General features: G+C 45.3%; 2 protein-coding genes across 2 annotated transcripts in view; one reads left to right on the top strand and one right to left on the bottom strand.

Moving 5' to 3' along the window:
• SLC38A8 (solute carrier family 38 member 8) overlaps nucleotides 1-1,185 on the bottom strand; it is a 30,861-nt gene extending 29,676 nt beyond the window's left edge. Inside the window, exon 1 of the mRNA XM_063437816.1 lies at nucleotides 997-1,185. Coding sequence (XP_063293886.1) covers nucleotides 997-1,185 — 189 coding nt within the window. The remainder of the gene's footprint in view (nucleotides 1-996) is intronic.
• Nucleotides 1-21,317, top strand: part of LOC134578629 (inactive hydroxysteroid dehydrogenase-like protein 1) — a 1,053,979-nt gene that overhangs the window by 912,690 nt on the left and 119,972 nt on the right. The window lies entirely within an intron of this gene.

Here is a 21,317-nt window from a genome sequence, read left to right as displayed (position 1 = left end):
TTAAATAGCAAGGGTTTAGTATTTTGAAGAGGTCTTGGTAGGTTATAAATGAAAAACTAAATAATGAAATTCTAGGCAACCGAATCCAATTCTCTAAGATTTGACAAAATTAATGGATATAAACTCGAAAAAAAACAAAAACACAAACCAAAAAACCCCCCACGACTTTATATATGAAGTTAAATAATTAATTTTTCAACATGATTTATAGTCAAACAATGGTGAAATCCCAAGGTAACAAAGCATGTGAAAAAGAGAGAACTACTTGAGCCCTAGTGATTTTTCTTTTTTTAGGTTTAACCCATTAAGAACCAATAACATTTCATGCAACATTCACCAATACGATAAGTGATACTTGGCAATATCTATAAATCAATAACTCGCATTAGTTCTAATGAGATCCCTTCATTGAATAATTGACTCTCTCTGACAGCATATGAAACCTATCTACAGCTGAGCATATTATTCATGTATTTCCCAAAGCTCTGAAAACCTGGCTGAGACAGCAACACTAATGGGGATATCTAATAAAGCAGGAATTATGGAGAATCAACAATGCAAATATTTATGTCAAATAAACTTCATTGAAAAAAATCCCAACCCATCTATTTTTCCAGATTGGCAAATCTAGCCCAAAACTTGCAATTTCCCGATCAGGGTATTAAACCACATGTATTTTATTCTACCAGGTACATGAAATGCGTATATAAAGCTACTCAAACAATTCAAATAAATGGACACGAAAAATTACTGTTCTGGAAAATATTTTAACAGCTTTAAGACCAGAGGAAGTCAACATCATGCAAGTCTTCTGGACACTCAATGAGCTATTCACTAAACCAAGATTTGTGCAGATGTTGGAAGTTTTAGGACAAAATAGTTGCATTGAAAAAAAAAATCTATTTAGGCTGCTCTGGCATACCACCCATGTCTGCACTTTATTCCAATTTCCAACAAAGTAACAGTAAAGCCAGCATGCACCCATTTCTGACTCACCATTTCCACAGTGATAGCCACGTGTGTGCCACCTGCTTTGTTAAACGCCCAAGGAAAGTTCAAGAGTCCCGCTCCCAAGGCTGACTTTAACATGATGAAGATGGCCCCCACAGATGACAAATTAGGGGTCCCACATTCTAGACCAGGCTTTGCCAACAGGCAGATGCTCTCTCTGGCCATCTCCTCCATCCTGAATGCCCTCACAACAAATGTCACAGCAAGATCTCACAATGACAATGTAGAGCTTAGAGATGACTCTATTGCAAGGGTTCTTTTGTTATTGGTGCACAAAGTTAACCTGTTTACTGCTGGTAGGGCTTAGTAGGGACCTCCTCATTTAACCCCTTAACGACCAAACTTCTGGAATAAAAGGGAATCATGACATGTCACACATGTCATGTGTCCGTAAGGGGTTAAGCAAACTGCTATCAATAGCCAAGGAGAGAGGGTCAGCTTGCCCCCCTTAGACTGTGGTCAGCAATTAGCAAGATTCCAGAGTTTAGTAATGAGCTAGCTTGCAGCTCTATGTCAGGCAGAACACGTGGAACAAAATATTTCTCTTTCAAGTGGTGAGAGAGTTGATTACATGGGAACTTACTAAATGAACTGATCTTGAGACTCTTTAAAATATTAACCTGTTAGAAGCCCAACTAAACGTCTATAGAAGCGATTAGCATGTTAGATCTTAACATGAGTTAAGGCAGAGTTATTTACAAAACTCTTGTAGTAAATTAAAAGCAGAATGGAAAAATGCAGGCCAAAATAGCCGATATAGAAAAATTCTTCCGATCAGCTGTAATTCCAGCTTGGATAATTCAGCCTCAATTTTGGAGCTGAGATATTAGTTTGATACAGTTCAAAATGTAGCGACTAAAACCCTAATACACTGTTCTGGTGAAATTAACAGTAACTGCATATAATAATAGACTATTGGGAGTATTTACTAAACTCTGTTTTGCAAATGAAATCCAAACGAAAAAAAGCAGAGGCAAAAATAGCCGATCTAGAAAAATTCTCCAACTCCGCTGTAATTCCAGTTTGGATCATTTAGTCTCAATTTTGGAGCTCGGATTTTAGTTTGCTACAGTTCAAGGTTTAGTGACTGAAGCCCTAATTCATGTACACATACACTGTTAAGCTGAAATTCACAGTAAGTACATATAATAATAGACTAATGGGGTTATCCACTAAACCATTTTTTGCAAACTAAACCCAAATGGAAAAAATGAGGTCTGGAAATAGCTGATCTGGAAAAATTCTACAACTTTTAAAAAAAAATTATTATTGTTATTTATTTTTAATCGGTTTTGCCATTTGGATTTAATTGGCAAAAAATCTGAGTTTGTTGAATAACTCTAAAAAAGAAAGAAATATGAGTAGGATAGTGGATATATATCACTTCTGCATGTTGATGGGCAGCGCATGAAAAGTGCTGATTGCAGGACAGCAGTAAGTAGAATTCAGATGCTACAGAATTAATTCCAGTTTTCCCACTAAAGATGGAATTTTCCAACTCTAAATTACAAAAATAATACAGGGCCATCAGGGAGCAGTCATGCTACAAAATCCAGACCTTGATTACAGTATTTGTAGTTTTCTGGATTTTACAATACTGACTCAGAATTAACCTGCATGTTTTCTAGATTTTAGTCTGTGCATATGCTACTGAATTGTTGAAATCTGGAACCAAATTCCGTAACCAAACAACAGAATGTCCACTTTGAACAGAAGTCACTGCTATTATTATTATTATTATTATTATTGCCATTTATATAGCGCCAACAGATTCCGTAGCGCTTTACAATATTATGAGAGGGGATTTAACTATAAATAGGACAATTACAAATAAACTTACAGGAACAATAGGTTGAAGAGGACCCTGCTCAAACGAGCTTACATTCTATAGGAGGTGGGGTGTAAAACACAATAGGACAGGAATTTGCAATCAAATAAGGTGGGCTGCCCTTTAGGAGAGGGCAAGAGACAGGTATGTGAGGTAAGGGTTAGTCTTGGAGGCCATACGCTTTCCTAAAGAGATGGGTTTTCTGATCTGCTCAGAAGATTCTGCAGGACTTGGTTGCTTGGGAGTGCTGGGTGTTAATGCTGTTTTAAGGGGCCCAGTCTGAAATATAAGGTCTGAGGTTAGAAAAAAGAAATAAATAAAACACTATTATGGGTGGGGAGACATGGGGCTATTGAGGTAATTAATTAGAGATGAAAAACTAAAGGAGAGAACATTTGGGATAAAAGATAGGAAGGATCAGATAGGTGAAAGTCATAAACCATGAACATATATTTACCAGATTATCAGTTAGAGTAGTAACACTAGCTAAACAAACAATTAACAAAGAGTCTTAGAGAATGAACATAGAATGTAGCCCCATGTAGCTAGAGCGCAGCTAAGCGGAAAAAGGCCTTGACAGGGGTTAGGAGGCGGGCTTAGGAGGAAGTAAGCAAGGGTTGGATTATGGGTAAGTAGGATTGGCTATTTAAATGAGCAGCCATTTTAGGTGAGTCATTCTAACTTTCTACCTGGTTGAGTTTGTGTTCACCTCGGTGTGCGCGGACTTTGCTTGGTTGGATTTTCTTTGTCTCCTCTGCAGGGCCAATGGACGACGTGGAGCGTTTGCTGGAGGGGATCAGGTCGGCAGCACGGCATCAGGGTGTGGACTGGCTACGGGCACAGCTCGGCCCTGCCCTGGCAGAGGCGGCGGATCGGGACGGTGATGGCGGGAGACCGGTCAGGGCCCGGAGGCCCCCGAGGAGGCTAAGCCCGGGCACGGGGCCCGGTGAAGTTGTCCCCGGAAGCAGTGGGGTTTCGGTTGCGACCGGCAGCAGGCCCGGGAGCCGCGTGGTCGAGGCCTTGCCTCCCCGCGTGCGGACGGAGCCTCGGACGAGCACTCGGCGGCAGAAGGATGTCGTGGACGGGGGCGCTGCTGCTTTCGGGTCGGAAGTGGCCGGGCGGCCCCCTGGTGTTGCAAGACCCACGGAGGGGAGGTCTGGGCGGGCTTCCCCCCCATCGGAGAGTACCGAGGATGACGAGGCTGGATCCGGGAGACCGCATGGCCGGCCTGGGAGGCAACAGGCAAGTGCAGGGGGCTCCGGCCGGGGCCCTCTTGGCGGGAAGGTCGTTAGCGGGAGCTCTGCCACGGAGAGAGGCGGGAGTAGGCCAGTGGGGGGTGCCCAGGCCATAGTCCTAAGGGGGGAGGGTCCCGGGGCCCCTAAGCGTAAACGGGGATCGAAAGGTGTGAGTTCCAGGGCCGGGGGGGGGGTCTAGGGATGTGGCCAGGTCAGAGAGCGGGTCCCCCGTAGGGGTGGTGGGGAGGCCCGGGCTGTCGGGGTCTAGTCAGCAGGGGGGTAAGGGTAAAGGGGCGGTGGTGGTAGGCGCGGGAAAGGGGGTTCCGGAGGCAGTCAGTCGGAAGAATAAAGGAGGTCGGGGGCCGGGATCCTCGGTAGTGGTCGGGCGGCGGGGGGGCCCGGATTCTGGGATGGTAGCGACAGTCCATCACCCGTTAGATCGCTGGGGTCCCGGGAGGCGCGGGGAGGTCGGGTCGGCACTGCTCCCCCTCGGACAGCTCGGCAGGGGAATGTGCGGCAGCCCCTAGGTATGGTCGGCAGGGGCGGCCTACTAGTAGAGACGGGAGGAGTCGTAGCCCCAGGGGTTCCAGGGTGCCACGTGGGGGTAGAGGTCAGCGGGAGGCTTCGGTACAGAGCAGGCGCTCCCGGGGTCGTGACGGGAGGGGTATTGATGTCCGTTACACCCTACCCAGGACTTCTTCTCCTTGTCCTAGATCTCGGAGCCGTTCCGCCTCCTCGCAGGCTGGTCACCGGGTGGGCTCCCCGGTCGGCGAGACAGCAGCGGAAGTTCCTCTTCCTGGATGTCGGGCGATCTGCACTGCAGCCCCCACCGTCCCGGTTTCGGGGGGCTTGGCCGGTGAGTCCAGTGGGTCCATACACTCTAGCGCTTTAATTACCACACTTCAGGCACTACTCCACTCATTGGGGGCGGGGGGTGACACTAGCGGCATTGGTCAGGTGTGGGCTCCGGGTGCTGTGGCTACGGGCTCTCGGGTTGGGAACTCCACAGGGCCTAGTTCGGGCGGGGACATGGTGGTGCCGCAGGAAGTAGGGGAGACTGGGAGCGAGCGGGCTGAGTTGACCGGGGGTATTCCCGACGCGGCTAGACAGCACGCGTATGTGTCGTTTGCGGGCCCGTTGGGGGTTCATTTGAAGCAGGACGTGAAGGATAAGATATGGAAGGGGGAGTTTTGTGAGATCTTCTCCCTCCTCCCATTGGAGGACTTTATAGACCTCAAGGAGGAGGATAAGAAGGACGAGAAGAAGGAGGAGGAGGAGAAGAGGAAGCGGTATCGCAAGATTCCGAAATCCTTTGGGAATTGGCTGAGGGCTTTTTGTGTGCTGGCTAGCGTGCTCGGCGAGAAATCGCCGGGGTTGTGCTCCTCTCTGTTTTGTTATTTGGATGGCATTTGGGAAGCGTACCGGACTTACGGGGGATTGGCGTGGTGGCGGTATGACGAGCAGTTTAGGCAGCGACTGGCGGCTAACCCGGGTATGCGGTGGGACCAAATGGACCTGCCGCTCTGGATGAAGTTAATGATGGCGCAAAAGGCGCAGCCCTTTCAGAACTCGTCCGGCGCTAGGGGGCAGTCCGCCTCGTCGGCCGCCTTACCAAAGGGCTTATGTTGGCTCTATAATGAGGGCCAATGCAAATGGGGGACCACCTGTCGCTTCAAGCACGAGTGCTCCGGCTGCGGAGGCGCTCATGGGCTCAACCGCTGCTTCAAGAAAGGGAAGTCCGGTGGCGCCGGTGCTGCTGTCGCGGCCGGGGGAGGGGGTGCATCCGCTTCCCCTGGGCTTAACCCCAGTGAGGCTAAGCGCGATGGAGCCATGGCTAAGCCGCTACGATAACAGGGCGGATGCCGCTGTGCTCCTGGCGGGTTTTGCGCAGGGGTTTTTCATTCCGTTTCAGGAGCGGGAGGGGGGATCGGGGAGGCTGCGCAACCTGAAGTCTGTGGCTGACTTCCCGGACGTGGTTAGGGAGAAGCTGGGCAAGGAAGTCGGGCTAGGCCGCATGGCAGGCCCGTTCGCAGTGCCTCCGCTGGAAGGCCTGCGGATTTCTCCACTCGGGGTGGTTCCCAAGAAGGAGCCGGGTAAATTTAGACTCATTCACCATCTCTCGTACCCGAAAGGGGAGTCGGTGAATGACGGTATTCATAAGGACTTGTGCTCGGTGTCTTATGCGTCTTTCGACCGGGCGGTCGATCTGGTCCGGCGGGCCGGGCGTGGGGCTCTGATGGCGAAGGTGGACATTGAGGCCGCGTTTCGGCTGCTGCCGGTCCACCGGGACTGTCATCACCTGCTGGGGTGTTTCTTCGAAGGGGACTACTTCGTGGACTTGTGCCTGCCCATGGGTTGTTCCATTTCGTGCTCCTATTTTGAGAAATTTAGCACTTTTCTCGAATGGGTGGTACGGGTGGAAGCGGGGAATCGTTTTATTGTGCATTATCTGGATGATTTTCTGTGCGTGGGGCCGGCTGATTCTTTGGATTGCCTGCGCCTGCTGCGGACGGTTGAGTGGGTGGCGGGCCACTTCGGGGTTCCGCTGGCGGCGGATAAAACTGAAGGCCCGACCACGTGTCTGAGTTTCCTGGGTCTGGAGATTGACTCTGGGTTGGGTGAATGTCGGCTGCCGCGAGATAAGCTGGACAGGCTTCGAGGGGCGGTGGCTGCTGTGGCGGGGGCGCGCAAGGTTACTCTGCGGCAGCTCCAGTCTTTGATTGGGCTGCTCAATTTCGGGTCATTCCCGATGGGAAGGGTCTTCAGTCGCAGCCTGTCGGCCGCTACTGCGGGGGTTCGGTCCCCGCACCATTTCATCCGGGTGTCGGCGGCCATGAAGGCGGACTTGGGCATTTGGGATGCCTTCTTGCGGGATTTTAATGGGACAGTGTTGTTCAGGCAGGAGGGCCAGTCATCGGCCGAGCTTGAGCTTTTCACGGATGCATCGGGCAGCGTGGGTTTTGGGGCATATTTTGGGGGCTGCTGGTGTGCGGAGAGGTGGCCGGACTCTTGGGGTTCGAGCCCTCTTATGCGCAACTTGGCTTTCCTTGAGTTGTTCCCGTTAGTGGTTGCGATGGCGCTATGGGGCGACAGGCTGCGTGATCGGAAAGTGGTCTTTTTCTCGGATAATATGGCGGTGGTTCACGCGGTGAATCGTCAGTCTGCGGCTTCAAGGCCGGTGGTTAGGCTGCTTAGGCGACTGGTATTGCTGTGTATGTCTCGGAATGTTGTTTTTCGCGCGCGGCATGTTCCCGGTTATTTGAATGAGGTGGCTGATGCTCTGTCTCGTTTTCAGTGGTCCCGATTCTGGCTGGTGGCGCCGGGGGCTTCGGAGGACGGGCAGGCTTGCCCGGACGAGATTTGGCAGCTGGGAACATCCTGCTTGGAGGACTTGTGAAGGCTTCCCTGGCGCCGGCCACTTGGGCCTCGTACAGTAAGGTTTGGGGCTTGTGGGAGCGGTCGCTGGACGGGCTGGCCATGGACAGCGGGGAGGCCCTGCGGGATGCTTTCCTGTGGTACACCTGTCAGTTGCTGGCAAAAGGGGCGTCGCCTGCCATGGTGGACAGGTCCATGGCGGCGATGGCGTTTTGGTTCAGATGGCATGGGAAGGAGGACTTTACTAAGACCTTCATTATCAGGCAGGCCCTGAAGGGCTATCGCAAGGGACGCAGGTCGCCGGATACCAGGCGCCCGGTGTCGGTTCGACTACTGGGGGATTTGGTGGGTTTGTTGCCTGAAATCTGTTTCGATGGGTTCGAGGCTTCGCTGTTCAAGGTGGCGTTTATTTTGGCGTTTTTTGGGGCATTCCGAATTGGGGAACTGGTGAGCGCTAATAAGAGGGTGCAGGGGGGCCTGCAATTTTCGGGGGTTCGTGTCTTGGATGGGAAGGTGGTGGTGCACCTCGGCAGATCCAAAACGGACGTCCGCGGCGTGGGCCGGGACGTGGCACTGGGGGCCTTGCCGGGCTCGGCTTTGTGCCCGTTGGCTGCTACGGCAGAGTACCTGGCGCGGAGGCCAGCGATGGGGGGTTCCTTGTTGGTGCATGCCGACGGATCCTCCCTCTCTCGGTTTCAGTTCACGAAAGTTTTTCGGTTGGGCTTGGGCAAGTTAGGGCTTCGGGCTGAACGATTTGGAACGCACTCGTTCCGTATTGGGGCTGCCACGGAGGCGGCTCGGTTGGGATTGGGGGACGAGGTGGTGAAGCGGATCGGGAGGTGGGAATCGGTAAGATTCCGTTCCTATGTCCGATTGGGTCTGTTGGAGTAATGAGTTTGGGGACCGTTTTATGCAAAAAAAAAAAATATATATATATATTTTGGGAATAAGAGACTTGTAACTGGCTGTACTGAAATGGTTCACTGTGTTATTTGGGCTGGGGTGGGGGTCTCTGTGGGACTTCCCTCATCATTTGTTTTTCCCCCCAGGGCGTGAGGCATGGATCGTGGGCCATTCTTTTGTCTTCTGGGCCGAGAGGAGGGCCGCAGCTCGAGCGCAAGGCCAGCAGCTGGGTTTTCCGAGAGGCCAGTTGGTGGTTCGCTGGTTTGGGTATCGGGGTTTCTGCTGGGGGGATGTTTGTGGTAAACTGTTTGGGATGCTTGCGGCGGGATACACGCCAAACTTACTGGTCCTGCATATTGGGGGTAATGACCTGGGCCTTACGCCGCAGCGACGGCTGGTGAAGTGGATGAAGCAGGACATCAATAAGTTGAGGGGCCTGCTTCCGGGGGTCATGTTGGTTTGGTCGGAGATTGTCCCGAGGCGCCGGTGGCGGCACGCTCGGGATCCGTTAGCTATGGATAGGTGCAGGAAGAAGGTGAATAGCTTGATGGCAAGCTTTGCGCGGAAGGTAGGGGGTGTGGTGGTAAGGCACCTTGAGCTGGAGGAAGGGTTGCCTGGATACTACCGCTCGGATGGTGTTCACCTCTCGGAGGTGGGTTTGGACCTGCTCAACTTGGGTTGGCAGGATGGTATCCGGATGGCTCTGTTTCTTCGGGGTGGCGGAGCTCAGACAGCTTAAGGGGTCAAGGTCTGAGCTTGTGGCGGGACGGGGAGCCGAAGGAGAGGAAATAGGCTCCCCTGGATGAACGTGAGGTGGAATAAACAGATTGTGGTCATCGGTGGTTGAGAGGTTTCGAGTCCTGGAGGTGACTCAGAACCTGGTGGGGCAGGGGTATCCGGGTATACCCCTGCCGTGGTTAATGGTTGGTTGGCACTTTGGAATGTTGGTGTATGTTATAAATATGTTATAAATATGTATAAGTGTTATTATATGGGGGTCATTGCCTTTTGTATGGTAGCCGAAGGAACAGGATGCGAGGGGGCGGAGTATGGGGGGCAATGACCCATGTTTAATATGTTAATTTATTATTGTTATTATTATTATTATTATTATTATTATTATAATTATTGGTTAATAAAGCTGTGGACAAATTTCCCCATAATACTTAGTGTCCGTGTGTTATTGGGTTAGGTTATGGGGGTGGTTTGTCCTGGATTCTGACTGCCCAAATGGCGACTATACACCTGTCATGTAGCCCCATGTAGCTAGAGCGCAGCTAAGCGGAAAAAGGCCTTGACAGGGGTTAGGAGGCGGGCTTAGGAGGAAGTAAGCAAGGGTTGGATTATGGGTAAGTAGGATTGGCTATTTAAATGAGCAGCCATTTTAGGTGAGTCATTCTAACTTTCTACCTGGTTGAGTTTGTCCCACCCACCCTCCCTTTGTTTATTATGTGTTTATTTAACCCGTTTCTTTCACAGCGGCGGGACGGGGAGCCGAAGGAGAGGAAATAGGCTCCCCTGGATGAACGTGAGGTGGAATAAACAGATTGTGGTTGAGAGGTTTCGAGTCCTGGAGGTGACTCAGAACCTGGTGGGGCAGGGGTATCCGGGTATACCCCTGCCGTGGTTAATGGTTGGTTGGCACTTTGGAATGTTGGTGTATGTTATAAATATGTTATAAATATGTATAAGTGTTATTATATGGGGGTCATTGCCTTTTCTATGGTAGCCGAAGGAACAGGATGCGAGGGGGCGGAGTATGGGGGGCAATGACCCATGTTTAATATGTTAATTTATTATTGTTATTATTATTATTATTATTATTATAATTATTGGTTAATAAAGCTGTGGACAAATTTCCCCATAATACTTAGTGTCCGTGTGTTATTGGGTTAGGTTATGGGGGTGGTTTGTCCTGGATTCCGACTGCCCAAATGGCGACTATACACCTGTCATGACATGATCATACCAGCTTTAAGAAAAACAAAAACAGAAGATCAGGATGGGAGATATAGTTATCAATTAAGTAGTGATAGTATAGGGAGGGAGATGGAATAGAACACAATTTTAAAATAAGAGTTTAAAGGAGACAGTAATGCAGGAATGCTTGAGTAGATCTTCCAGAGATGATACCTCTGCTCAGAAGATTCTGCAGGACTTGGTTGCTTGGGAGTGCTGGGTGTTAATGCTGTTTTAAGGGGCCCAGTCTCTGCTCAGAAGATTCTGCAGGACTTGGTTGCTTGGGAGTGCTGGGTGTTAATGCTGTTTTAAGGGGCCCAGTCTCTGCTCAGAAGATTCTGCAGGACTTGGTTGCTTGGGAGTGCTGGGTGTTAATGCTGTTTTAAGGGGCCCAGTCTCTGCTCAGAAGATTCTGCAGGACTTGGTTGCTTGGGAGTGCTGGGTGTTAATGCTGTTTTAAGGGGCCCAGTCTCTGCTCTGAAGATTCTGCAGGACTTGGTTGCTTGGGAGTGCTGGGTGTTAATGCTGTTTTAAGGGGCCCAGTCTCTGCTCAGAAGATTCTGCAGGACTTGGTTGCTTGGGTGTGCTGGGTGTTAATGCTGTTTTAAGGGGCCCAGTCTCTGCTCAGAAGATTCTGCAGGACTTGGTTGCTTGGGAGTGCTGGGTGCTATCTGTATGCAAACCTGGTTACTGGTTGGCTGTGTCTAATTTGCAGACAGATCGCGGCCAATTCACTCCAGAAATCTGCAATTAGCACCATTACATAGTTAGGACAACTGGAGAAAAGGGTTAAAGCCTTGGAAGGATCCAATATTCCCAAATTGTAATACCATTAATGTGTAAAATATCTCATTAATGTATTGTTTTGTTTATTTTAACACCTATTCCGAAGGCTGCTTGCCAGTGGACAGATATAGTTAACCCCTTAATGACCAAACTTCTGGAATAAAAGGGAATCATGACATGTCACACATGTCGTGTGTCCTTAAGGGGTTAAAGGGACACTCCAGGCACCCAGACCACTTCTGCCCATTGGAGTGATCTGGGTGCCAACCCTTACTACCCTTAACCCTGCAAGTGTAATTATTGTAGTTTTTTTTTTTTTTTTATAAACTGAAATAATTACCTTGCAGGGTTAACTCCACCTCTAGTGGCTGTCTACAGCACAGATTTTCACACGCTGTGTGAGGACTTCCAGCGTCGCTCAATTCCCCATAGGAAAGCATTTTTAATGCTTTCCTATGGGGAGCTCTAATGCGCATGCGCATTAGGTCTCCCCGGCCAGTGGGCGGGATCAGCCTCGCCCACCGGCCGACGTAATGCAGAGGAGGAGCGGCGGCGGCGGAGGAAGAAGCAGCGACGTGGGACACATATACACATTTTAACTGAATTGTAAATTTGGTAATTTTAACAGAATCTGGCCAATGCAAACTATATTCAGACATTACTAAATAATAGACTAATGTGTTTCAACCGGTACAATCTAATCAGCTGAAAAGCATTTGTATTAAATAACTCCGTAAGTGAATACTTACTTCAATTTCCATCCTGCAAGCTCTGAATTATGTATACTACAGGGCAGTACTTCTGTATGTGCAGGTGATGTGTCCAGCAAAATGGCGTAGACTGGGGAATACTATATAGAAACATTTCCACTGTGTGTCTTTGTCAGTTCTTTATGGCGACTTAATAACAAATTAGCAACTAAATTAGCAAAAAAAAACAAAACTGATTTCTAAACACATTTAGTTAAAGACACAGTACGGTGAATATTATTGGTGTGGAGCTCTGTTACTCCCTTAGACGCCACCACAATACAATATGGAGCACCACAAAAGAGGGATTTGAGCTCTGGCACTTTGGAGGTATAAGTTTACTATAGCAGTGAAAAGATTCGCAGGTTTAGTCACTAAAATGAATGTCAAATTTAAGGCTAAAATAGCCAAACCCGAGAAATTCTCTAAGTCAGCAAAGCATCCAGTTCAGCTACTTTGCCTTTCCATTTGAATTCACTTTGAATTCACTTTCGTGAATAACCGTGTAGGTGAGCATCAAGGTGTACCTGGACTTACCCTAGTGCGTACCTATAGTGTATAATATAAAAACAGCATCAGTATTTCATTGTTTTCTTTTCTCAAGAAAGGTTTTTCATTAAGTTCACAGAACCACCATGGGGGTTATTTACTAAAATGTGAATTGTTGGAATTCAAAGAGAATTTCAAATATTAGGTGAAAGTCGCCAAATTAGAAACAAATCTCAAATTCAGCAATGATTTCATTTTGCCCTATTGTGAAATGCACTCTGTATTTCCAATAATGCACAGAGAATAACCCCGTCAGATCATGAAACAAGTGTAGAATGTGGTTACATCCTTTCATGGGACTCTCCAAAATCTTTCTAGAGTATGTTTTTCAACTATGCATTCTCTAGTCTAGCCCAATGATGGCTTGCTCTGTGTGGTGAAGCTCCAATACAGAGGATCTCTCGCAGACGATCTCCCGCAGAGTATTCTATGATATAGCCGCCCACCCAAATATCAGGCGAAAAGTTGATGAAATGGTGAAAACCGGAAGGTTTTATTTGGTCAACGCACACACATTTTTTTACAGAGAACCCCGACAGGGTGTCGGTAACTAAAACAGTATAGAACCGACACAAGTGCCTCTGGGAAATTAACTTCCAGACATCAAAACGCCTTAACGAAATACCCCCAAAACATATATTTCTCTACCTATAAAGCCCACTCAGAAGGTATCCCCAGAAATAACTAATCGTCTGTATACAGTTTAAATAGCCCCCTGATCCTCGGCACAATGTATGATCGCCACCAGGTTACATAGTGACTCCGGAGGACCTAATCTGCACAGTTGGGTTACTGAGTAGTCAGCTATCATGATGCTTGGCCTGGTAGTGTCTGCTAGGGGAAGACGAGCCACAACATGGTATGTTCTGCTTAATTAGGATAGTCTCGTAACACCCTGTCACTGCAGAAATCTCTAGCAAATGAGTAAATTAAAGATACACATACATAAATATTGCATCAGGATAGCTTATATTACATGACCAAATCTGCAAATGTATATGGATCAAATGGTTATGTTACTGGTATGGGATGGGACTTGTTACCATATTCTCTTGAAATACATCATATTCACTGTCATTCTATGCTGATTTGTCAAGCCTCGCTTTGCAACCGAGGCAAATACCACTCACAGATGTTATTTTAATTTCTTTTTATTGGTATTTTTTTTTAACAATATAAAAGACAAACAAGTAACACATTCATCAAACAGGTACAGTACAATGTGTATATAAATAAGGTTATAGAAGCATATGCTCACTAATACAAGTCGTATTGCCCTATAAGAGTGTTTGAGCAGTTCTCTATTCTTCCCAACATGCTTCTAACCAGTAAGTTTTGGTAGAGGGAGGAGTGCCAAGATACCACTCACAGATGTTAATAAAGCGAAATATAAATACATTTTCTACAGGTGGAAAATCTCTTTAGATTCTCTTTCAGCTACTTTGGCCTAAAACATGAAATTCACTTTGAATTCACACTTTCGTAAATATACTCTAAGACTCTCTTTAGGTTAATAAAGAGGGGGCATTTTTCAACTGAGCCTACCAATTCGCCATCTTTTTGACATGGTCCAATCTGACACCTTATATGCCAACACTATATGACAAATTGTTCATGATATAGCATCATTCAACCCTTATCATCTTAAGATTTGAGCACATCTTTCCCACATTCTCTCATCCTCCTTATATTCTCTTATTTCATTGATTACTAATTTCTTGCTACAGTCATACTCCAAAAGATCCACCTATGTATAATGCTAGTAAGGCGGTACCGTAAACTAATATCAGACCTTCTTGTAATACCCTGACAAAATCATTGCTGTATCTTGATGAAATGTATATCACCATATCAAGGCAATTATGTATCATATAAACATGATAGAACAATGTATCCTAGAATTAAATTTTTTGTCATGATACCACTGAATCCTCCGAAGTTTATTTGCATATAGTTCTCATTGAAGGTTATAAAAAGTGTCAGAATGAGTCCCATAATTAAATTCAATGTTAAATTCAAATTTTTAATGCTTAATATTTAAATTATATTTACACTTAGACTTTTTTCTATTGATTCGCTTATTCAACGTACAAAACTATCCACAGCACTAACTAATTAAAAGAATGACGGTATAAACGTCTGTACAAAAGATCAAGAGATTTATATGCAAGAGAAACGAGTGAATACTAAGTAGAAATAATAACACATATATTCCTGACTCTTTATTCACACTCAAACCAATTTTTAATTGTATGTAATGTTTTATTGCATACTTTATAAATGTAATTAGTGACTTGTCCATAGGTATATATAGACTGTCAGACTGTGTAGATTAGAAGCCTCTGATGAAGTAGGGCAGTACCCTACGAAACGCATAAGTCAAAGCAAACAATCCGTCCAAGAGGAGCATTTGCAGAGAAAAGATTGTACAGCAAGCATTCCCGATCACCTAGGATCCCAGACCCAATACCGACGTCATCCAGTAAGACCAGAGCTCACCTCTCGATGTGAGGTCGGAGGTGAGACGCAAGGGAACACGCACGCCGCCCTCACCGGCTGCCAGAACACATAGAGAGCACAAACTACCCCAATTTTTATCCATCCAGGTCTGGACTACAGGTTATTTTGCTTTTTTCATTCTCTATATATCGGACTATATGCCAGTTTCTGATTTTGATCGTTATTTCTTATATATTTGGAACTGCTTTTTAATCTTTATTGAATAAATTGATCTGTTTTAAAAGACAATTCACTCTTTTATTTGTATTCTTTATTTTTTTTGCACTTTAACTTTGGCATTATCAAAGATTCTATTTGGGCTATCAGTTCCTTCTACTAATACGCCCGGTTATATACTTTAAACATCTTTTATACATATAAAAGTAGATCAAAAAACATAGATACCATCAGCCCTGTGTTGTTTTCACAAGCAGGACTAAGGTTATTTATGATATAAATCAAGGACTCATAGATCCCTTGGGACTAGTTATATATTCCACATTCTGCAATTCTAGTTTTATATCTTGTTCTTGACTCTTCTACTGTAGTCATTTTATCAACAATTAAAGGACCACTCTAGTGCCAGGAAAACATACTCGTTTTCCTGGCACTAGAGTGCCCTGAGGGTGCCCCCACCCTCAGGGTCCCCTTCCCGCCCGGCTCTGGAAAGGGGAAAAGGGGTAAAACTTACCTTTTTCCAGCGCTGGGAGATCTGCCTCCGATCCTCCTCCGTTACGCCCCGTCGGCTGAATGCGCACGTGCGGCAAGAGCTGCGCACGCATTCAGCCAGTCGCATAGGAAAGCATTTACAATGCTTTCCTATGGACGCTTGCGTGCTCTCACTGTGATTTTCATAGTGAGAATCACGCAAGCGCCTCTAGCGGCTGTCAATGAGACAGCCACTAGAGGATTTGGGGGAAGGCTTAACCCATTAATAAACATAGCAGTTTCTCTGAAACTGCTATGTTTATAAAAAAAATGGGTTAACCCTAGCTGGACCTGGCACCCAGACCACTTCATTAAGCTGAAGTGGTCTGGGTGCCTAGAGTGGTCCTTTAACCTGCATATTACTCTGAACATTATACTTGTCTATTTTTTTATTGCTGATTACCGTATCTGAATTCCATTTTGCATAAATTTTTATTACTTGCATCTCACTCCCAATTTATAGCTCATGAATACCCACGCCATATTTTATGGTGTACTATTCTTATGTTTTATAGGATTTGGTGAATTCCTGATTTTTTCCAGTTTTAGAGCTAATGTATTTATTGATTGATTATATACACTGTCTCATTCCCTCTTATCATTCTGTAATATTCATCTTGTGGATATCAGAATTGTACATGGTAAATAGCAATCCTCCAACCTGAGGCACAAATGCCGATTCTGTTTGGCCTACAGATTGACAGGCACTGTGGCTTGCTGTTTAAGAATTCAGTTGGATGTGCCCTTAAACAAAAATCTTGATTACAATATGAGGTCCTTCATCCTTGAGTTATCCAACAGCAGCCCTTAGCTGACAGTGGGCTCCAGTTACTATATTTCAGAGCCAGTACAGCCATTAGTTACTGTTGTGCTTAACTTTCCATAATTCTGTGCTCAAGTTTAGAAGGAACCATTACTTTGCACTAGTCAAGTTACACCTCCCAGCATGCTCAGGCAGGAGCAGGCTCCGGGCAACCATTAAACAGCCTTGGTTTAACCCCTTCCTTGCAACCATGGCAGAGAATCATCTTTCCTAAAAATGTAATCTCCTGACCATATTAGAGAGGATAAAGGGACTTAATTTGACTGCTTAAAAGGGAATTAGGGACGACTAGCCGTCGCCTTGATTAACATCTGTGCATGAAGGTGTATATAATTTATTAAGTGCCTAGTTCCTCATTAACTCTGCTCAAAGGAATTCCAAAATAATTGGTTTGTACGATTTTGAAAAATTGGTCATTGGGATGTAAAATTCCAGCCAACAGTAAAGTGTGTGAAATGTGGTCGGGCCTTTGATAAAATAGTTGACGTATCTCGCGGGTCATTAATGTGACCAGGCATTTCCTAGCAGCAAAAAAAAAACAAGGGACTGTATATTGAATAAACTGAGCTCTATAACTTGAAGTTGAAGAATACTGTCTAGGTGTGGAAGGTCCCTGTAGCGGGACAACGCTACTAAGTACCATGCCCACTAAGTATTCAGGGTGTTTTGGTTTTGTATGTTGTGTCCCCAATCTGTATTCTCATGATTTCCCCTTGCATTCTTTGTTTCCCCACGTATTGGTTATGCATTTCGTGTGATTTCCCTGGTTTATTTTTAGGGTTCCAATATGTTTGGGATGTATATTTAATAGTTTATGTTTTATGTTCTGCAACTCTAGGGTCTGGGGGATGGTTGGGTTAGGCAAGTTTTTGATATGGTATTGAATCAAGGGATTCCTGTTTCTAGAGGGCTTGATCATTACCATATCAAAAGACTTCCTGGACACGTTGGTGTGACTTCCCACACCATACAGAATATCTCTGCTGGAGTCCAAGCTTCAAAGAGGGATTGGGGTTGGAAGCTTGGACATTCCATGCAATCCAATTAACCCATTTTGAAATTGGAAATGTAAGTTTGAGGAGTTTTTGTGTTTTCATGCGTGTACCTGTATGTGCTGTTGGTATCTCCCAGAGCGGGGGATGGCCATCCGTAACCCAGCCCCATGTTGCCTGGGATTATGTTGTACTGAGTGGAGACCCTCTGTTGGGGTCTGGACATAAAGGCTGTGTGTTCAAAATAAAGGTAGTCAGTCACTGTAAAAAAAAAAAAAAGTAAAAATTAATAAAAACCTATTGGGCCCCACCCCTGGGCGGCGGGTGGGGTCCCTGAATAACAATGAGGGGGGGAGGGGGGACACCTACTGTCCTCCCCCCCCAGGCCCCCACCCTAAATCTCCAAAACTGTGTGTCGTCCTGTTATTAGAGGGAAGGAAGATTTAACCACTATGTCTGCTGTTCCAGCTTGCAGGGGATGCTACAGGGAAAAGTCCTTGTGGGACTAAGAGCTTCCAGGGCTGAGTGTCATCTCTGCCTGGGAGCGCATAGAGCTAGGTCCCCTAACCATGCAAGAGTTCCTGATCGGCTGAAGGAAGGGAACTACCGGGAGGTAACCGGTCAGGTTACCGGGAAGAGGTCCCGTAACAGTCCCTGTCTGAGGATGCCCCAAAATTACCATGATACTTACTTCTTTGCAAAATTATATATATATATATATAAACATATTGGATGGCCAATATTGGTATTTTGCACTTATAACTTTATTAACTGAGATCCTTCACAAATGCAGTTTGTTAATCACGTACAGGTATTAACATCTCAATGAAGTTATGGTGCCTAGTGGCCCTGAGTGTCATCTTACCTTACGAGAGTTTAACCTCAAAGTTGTGAAGATGTCAACTTTCAGCTCACATCATCTTCTTCTTCTTGCGGTAGTGACTGAGGCCTCAATGATGACACTAGCTCGTCTTTCAGAAAATTATGCGAGAGATTAATGTACTTGGTGTATCTGTAATATGTAATTAACACGTAAATTTAGTAGTAAAAAAAAAAAAAAAAAGTTAAATATTTCTTCCCATGTTTGACTAAAAATTTAACATTGGGTCCTACTAATTTGTTATATAAATTAAAGGACTATAAATATAGTCTTAATTATTAACAGCCATACATACAGGGAGTGCAAAATTATTAGGCAAGTTGTATTTTTGAGGATTAATTTTATTATTGAACAACAATCATGTTCTCAATGAACCCAAAAAACTCATTAATATCAAAGCTGAATATTTTTGGAAGTAGTTTTTAGTTTGTTTTTAGTTATAGCTATTTTAGGGGGATATCTGTGTGTGCAGGTGACTATTACTGTGCATAATTATTAGGCAACTTAACAAAAAACAAATATATACCCATTTCAATTATTTATTTTTACCAGTGAAACCAATATAACATCTCAACATTCACAAATATACATTTCTGACATTCAAAAACAAATCAGTGACCAATATAGCCACCTTTCTTTGCAAGGACACTCAAAAGCCTGTCATTAGATTTTCTTCTTTTATACCCTTTCTTGCCAGCCACGCTGTGGAGTACTTGGACGCGTGTGATGGAGCATTGTCCTGCATGAAAATCATGTTTTTCTTGAAGGATGCAGACTTCTTCCTGTACCACTGCTTGAAGAAGGTGTCTTCCAGAAACTAGCAGTAGGACTGGGAGTCCATCCTCAACCCGAAAAGGCCCCACAAGCTCATCTTTGATGATACCAGCCCAAACCAGTACTCCACCTCCACCTTGCTGGCGTCTGAGTCGGACTGGAGCTCTCTGCCCTTTACCAATCCAGCCACGGGCCCATCCATCTGGCCCATCAAGACTCACTCTCATTTCATCAGTCCATAAAACCTTAGAAAAATCAGTCTTGAGATATTTCTTGGCCCAGTCTTGACGTTTCAGCTTGTGTGTCTTGTTCAGTGGTGGTCGTCTTTCAGCCTTTCTTACCTTGGCCATGTCTCTGAGTATTGCACACCTTGTGCTTTTGGGCACTCCAGTGATGTTGCAGCTCTGAAATATGGCCAAACTGGTGGCAAGTGGCATCTTGGCAGCTGCACGCTTGACTTTTCTCAGTTCATGGGCAGTTATTTTGCGCCTTGGTTTTTCCACACGCTTCTTGCGACCCTGTTGACTATTTTGAATGAAACGCTTGATTGTTCGATGATCGCGCTTCAGAAGCTTTGCAATTTTAAGAGTGCTGCATCCCTCTGCAAGATATCTCAGTATTTTTGACTTTTCTGAGCCTGTCAAGTCCTTCTTTTGACCCATTTTGCCAAAGGAAAGGAAGTTGCCTAATAATTATGCACACCTGATATAGGGTGTTGGTCATTAGACCACACCCCTTCTCATTACAGAGATGCACATCACCTAATATGCTTAATTGGTAGTAGGCTTTCAAGCCTATACAGCTTGGAGTAAGACAACATGCATAAAGAGGATGATGTGGTCAAAATACTAATTTGCCTAATAATTCTGCACTCCCTGTAAAGGGACACTCCACTGTCCAAATACAACACATATAAAAATCACCATTTAGTAGATATAACCCAAATGAAAAATTGCATGCATTTAATTATGCATTTTTTTTTTCAATTGGGGGGGAATATCTAAACACAGCTTGCAAAACCTGCATTTTTCTTGTCTGCTGCCTTTGTAAGCTCTCCTATTCTAACCCCGCTCAGACTATGTGGCTGTCCAATCACAGACTTCCCAACACAGCTCTATGAGAAGTCTTTGTAAGTCAAGTGCTCTGGGAAATTGCTGCCTTTTGAGGTCAGCTGCATTTACCCAACGAAACCAGGAAGTAACATTACCTGTTGTCTCCTTAAAAGCCAAGTGGGTGTAACCAGTTTAATTCATAAAAGTGTAAATTTCGATTGAAATCTGCCTTTATGGTAAAATGATAAAAAGAGGACCCATTCTTCACATATAAAGCTTTTCAGCAAGCCTAAATTGTTTAGGGGTTTGGAGTGACCCTTTAATGCAATCTGTATTATTTTCTGAAATAAAACATTTTTCTTCCCTTTCCCCCACTATATGCAAAATGCCTTCTAGAACATTAATAACAACACATTATTTAACCACGAAAGGTAAATTCTGATATTTTCTGGTTTCCAAGTAGGGTGTGGGGATGTTACTATTACCCAATGAATTGGTACTCATTGTATCTACCTCTGAACGATGAACCTTGCCGTGAATTGAACCTATGACTCTCAATGGTTGAACAGATTCTATTGATTCCACTGCAACCATTTATTTTAAAGTATTTACTTTCAAAAGATGTGTAAATTACTTACTAATCACATACCTATAGAGGAGATGGCAACAAGATGTCCTGCAATTCTGATTTGAATTGGTCCATAAAATCAAACTAGACTTATTGGAGCCTGCTTGTAGGACATTTTGCCTTGTTGAGGAATGCTAATTTTTAAGAACCGTGAATAGGGTAGTCAAGGATACACAACTCTTACCTTACTATTTTTTTTAATTTTGGAACTATACCGGGGCACGCTTCAGTTCTGTCTTTTGATAATTAGTGATGTACTGAACGATTTCGCTGGCGAATAGTTCCTGTCGAACATAGCGTGTTCGCGTTCGCCATGGCGGGCGAACATATGCGCGGTTCGATCCGCCCCCTATTCGTCGTCATTGAGTAAACTTTGACCCTGTGCCTCACGGTCAGCAGACACATTCCAGCAAATTAGAAGCAGACCCTCCCTTCCAGACCCTCCCACCTCCTGTACAGCATCCATTTTAGATTTATTCTGAAGCTGCATTCTTAGTGAGAGGAGGGAAAGTGTAGATGCTGCTGATTTGATAGGGAAATGGATAGCTAGGCTAGTGTATTCAGTG

The sequence above is a fragment of the Pelobates fuscus genome, chromosome 12 (assembly GCF_036172605.1).
Source record: "Pelobates fuscus isolate aPelFus1 chromosome 12, aPelFus1.pri, whole genome shotgun sequence".
NCBI classification, from domain to species: domain Eukaryota; kingdom Metazoa; phylum Chordata; class Amphibia; order Anura; family Pelobatidae; genus Pelobates; species Pelobates fuscus.
Note: the sequence above shows the minus strand (reverse complement) of the source record. Positions and strands in the feature narration are given on the sequence as shown.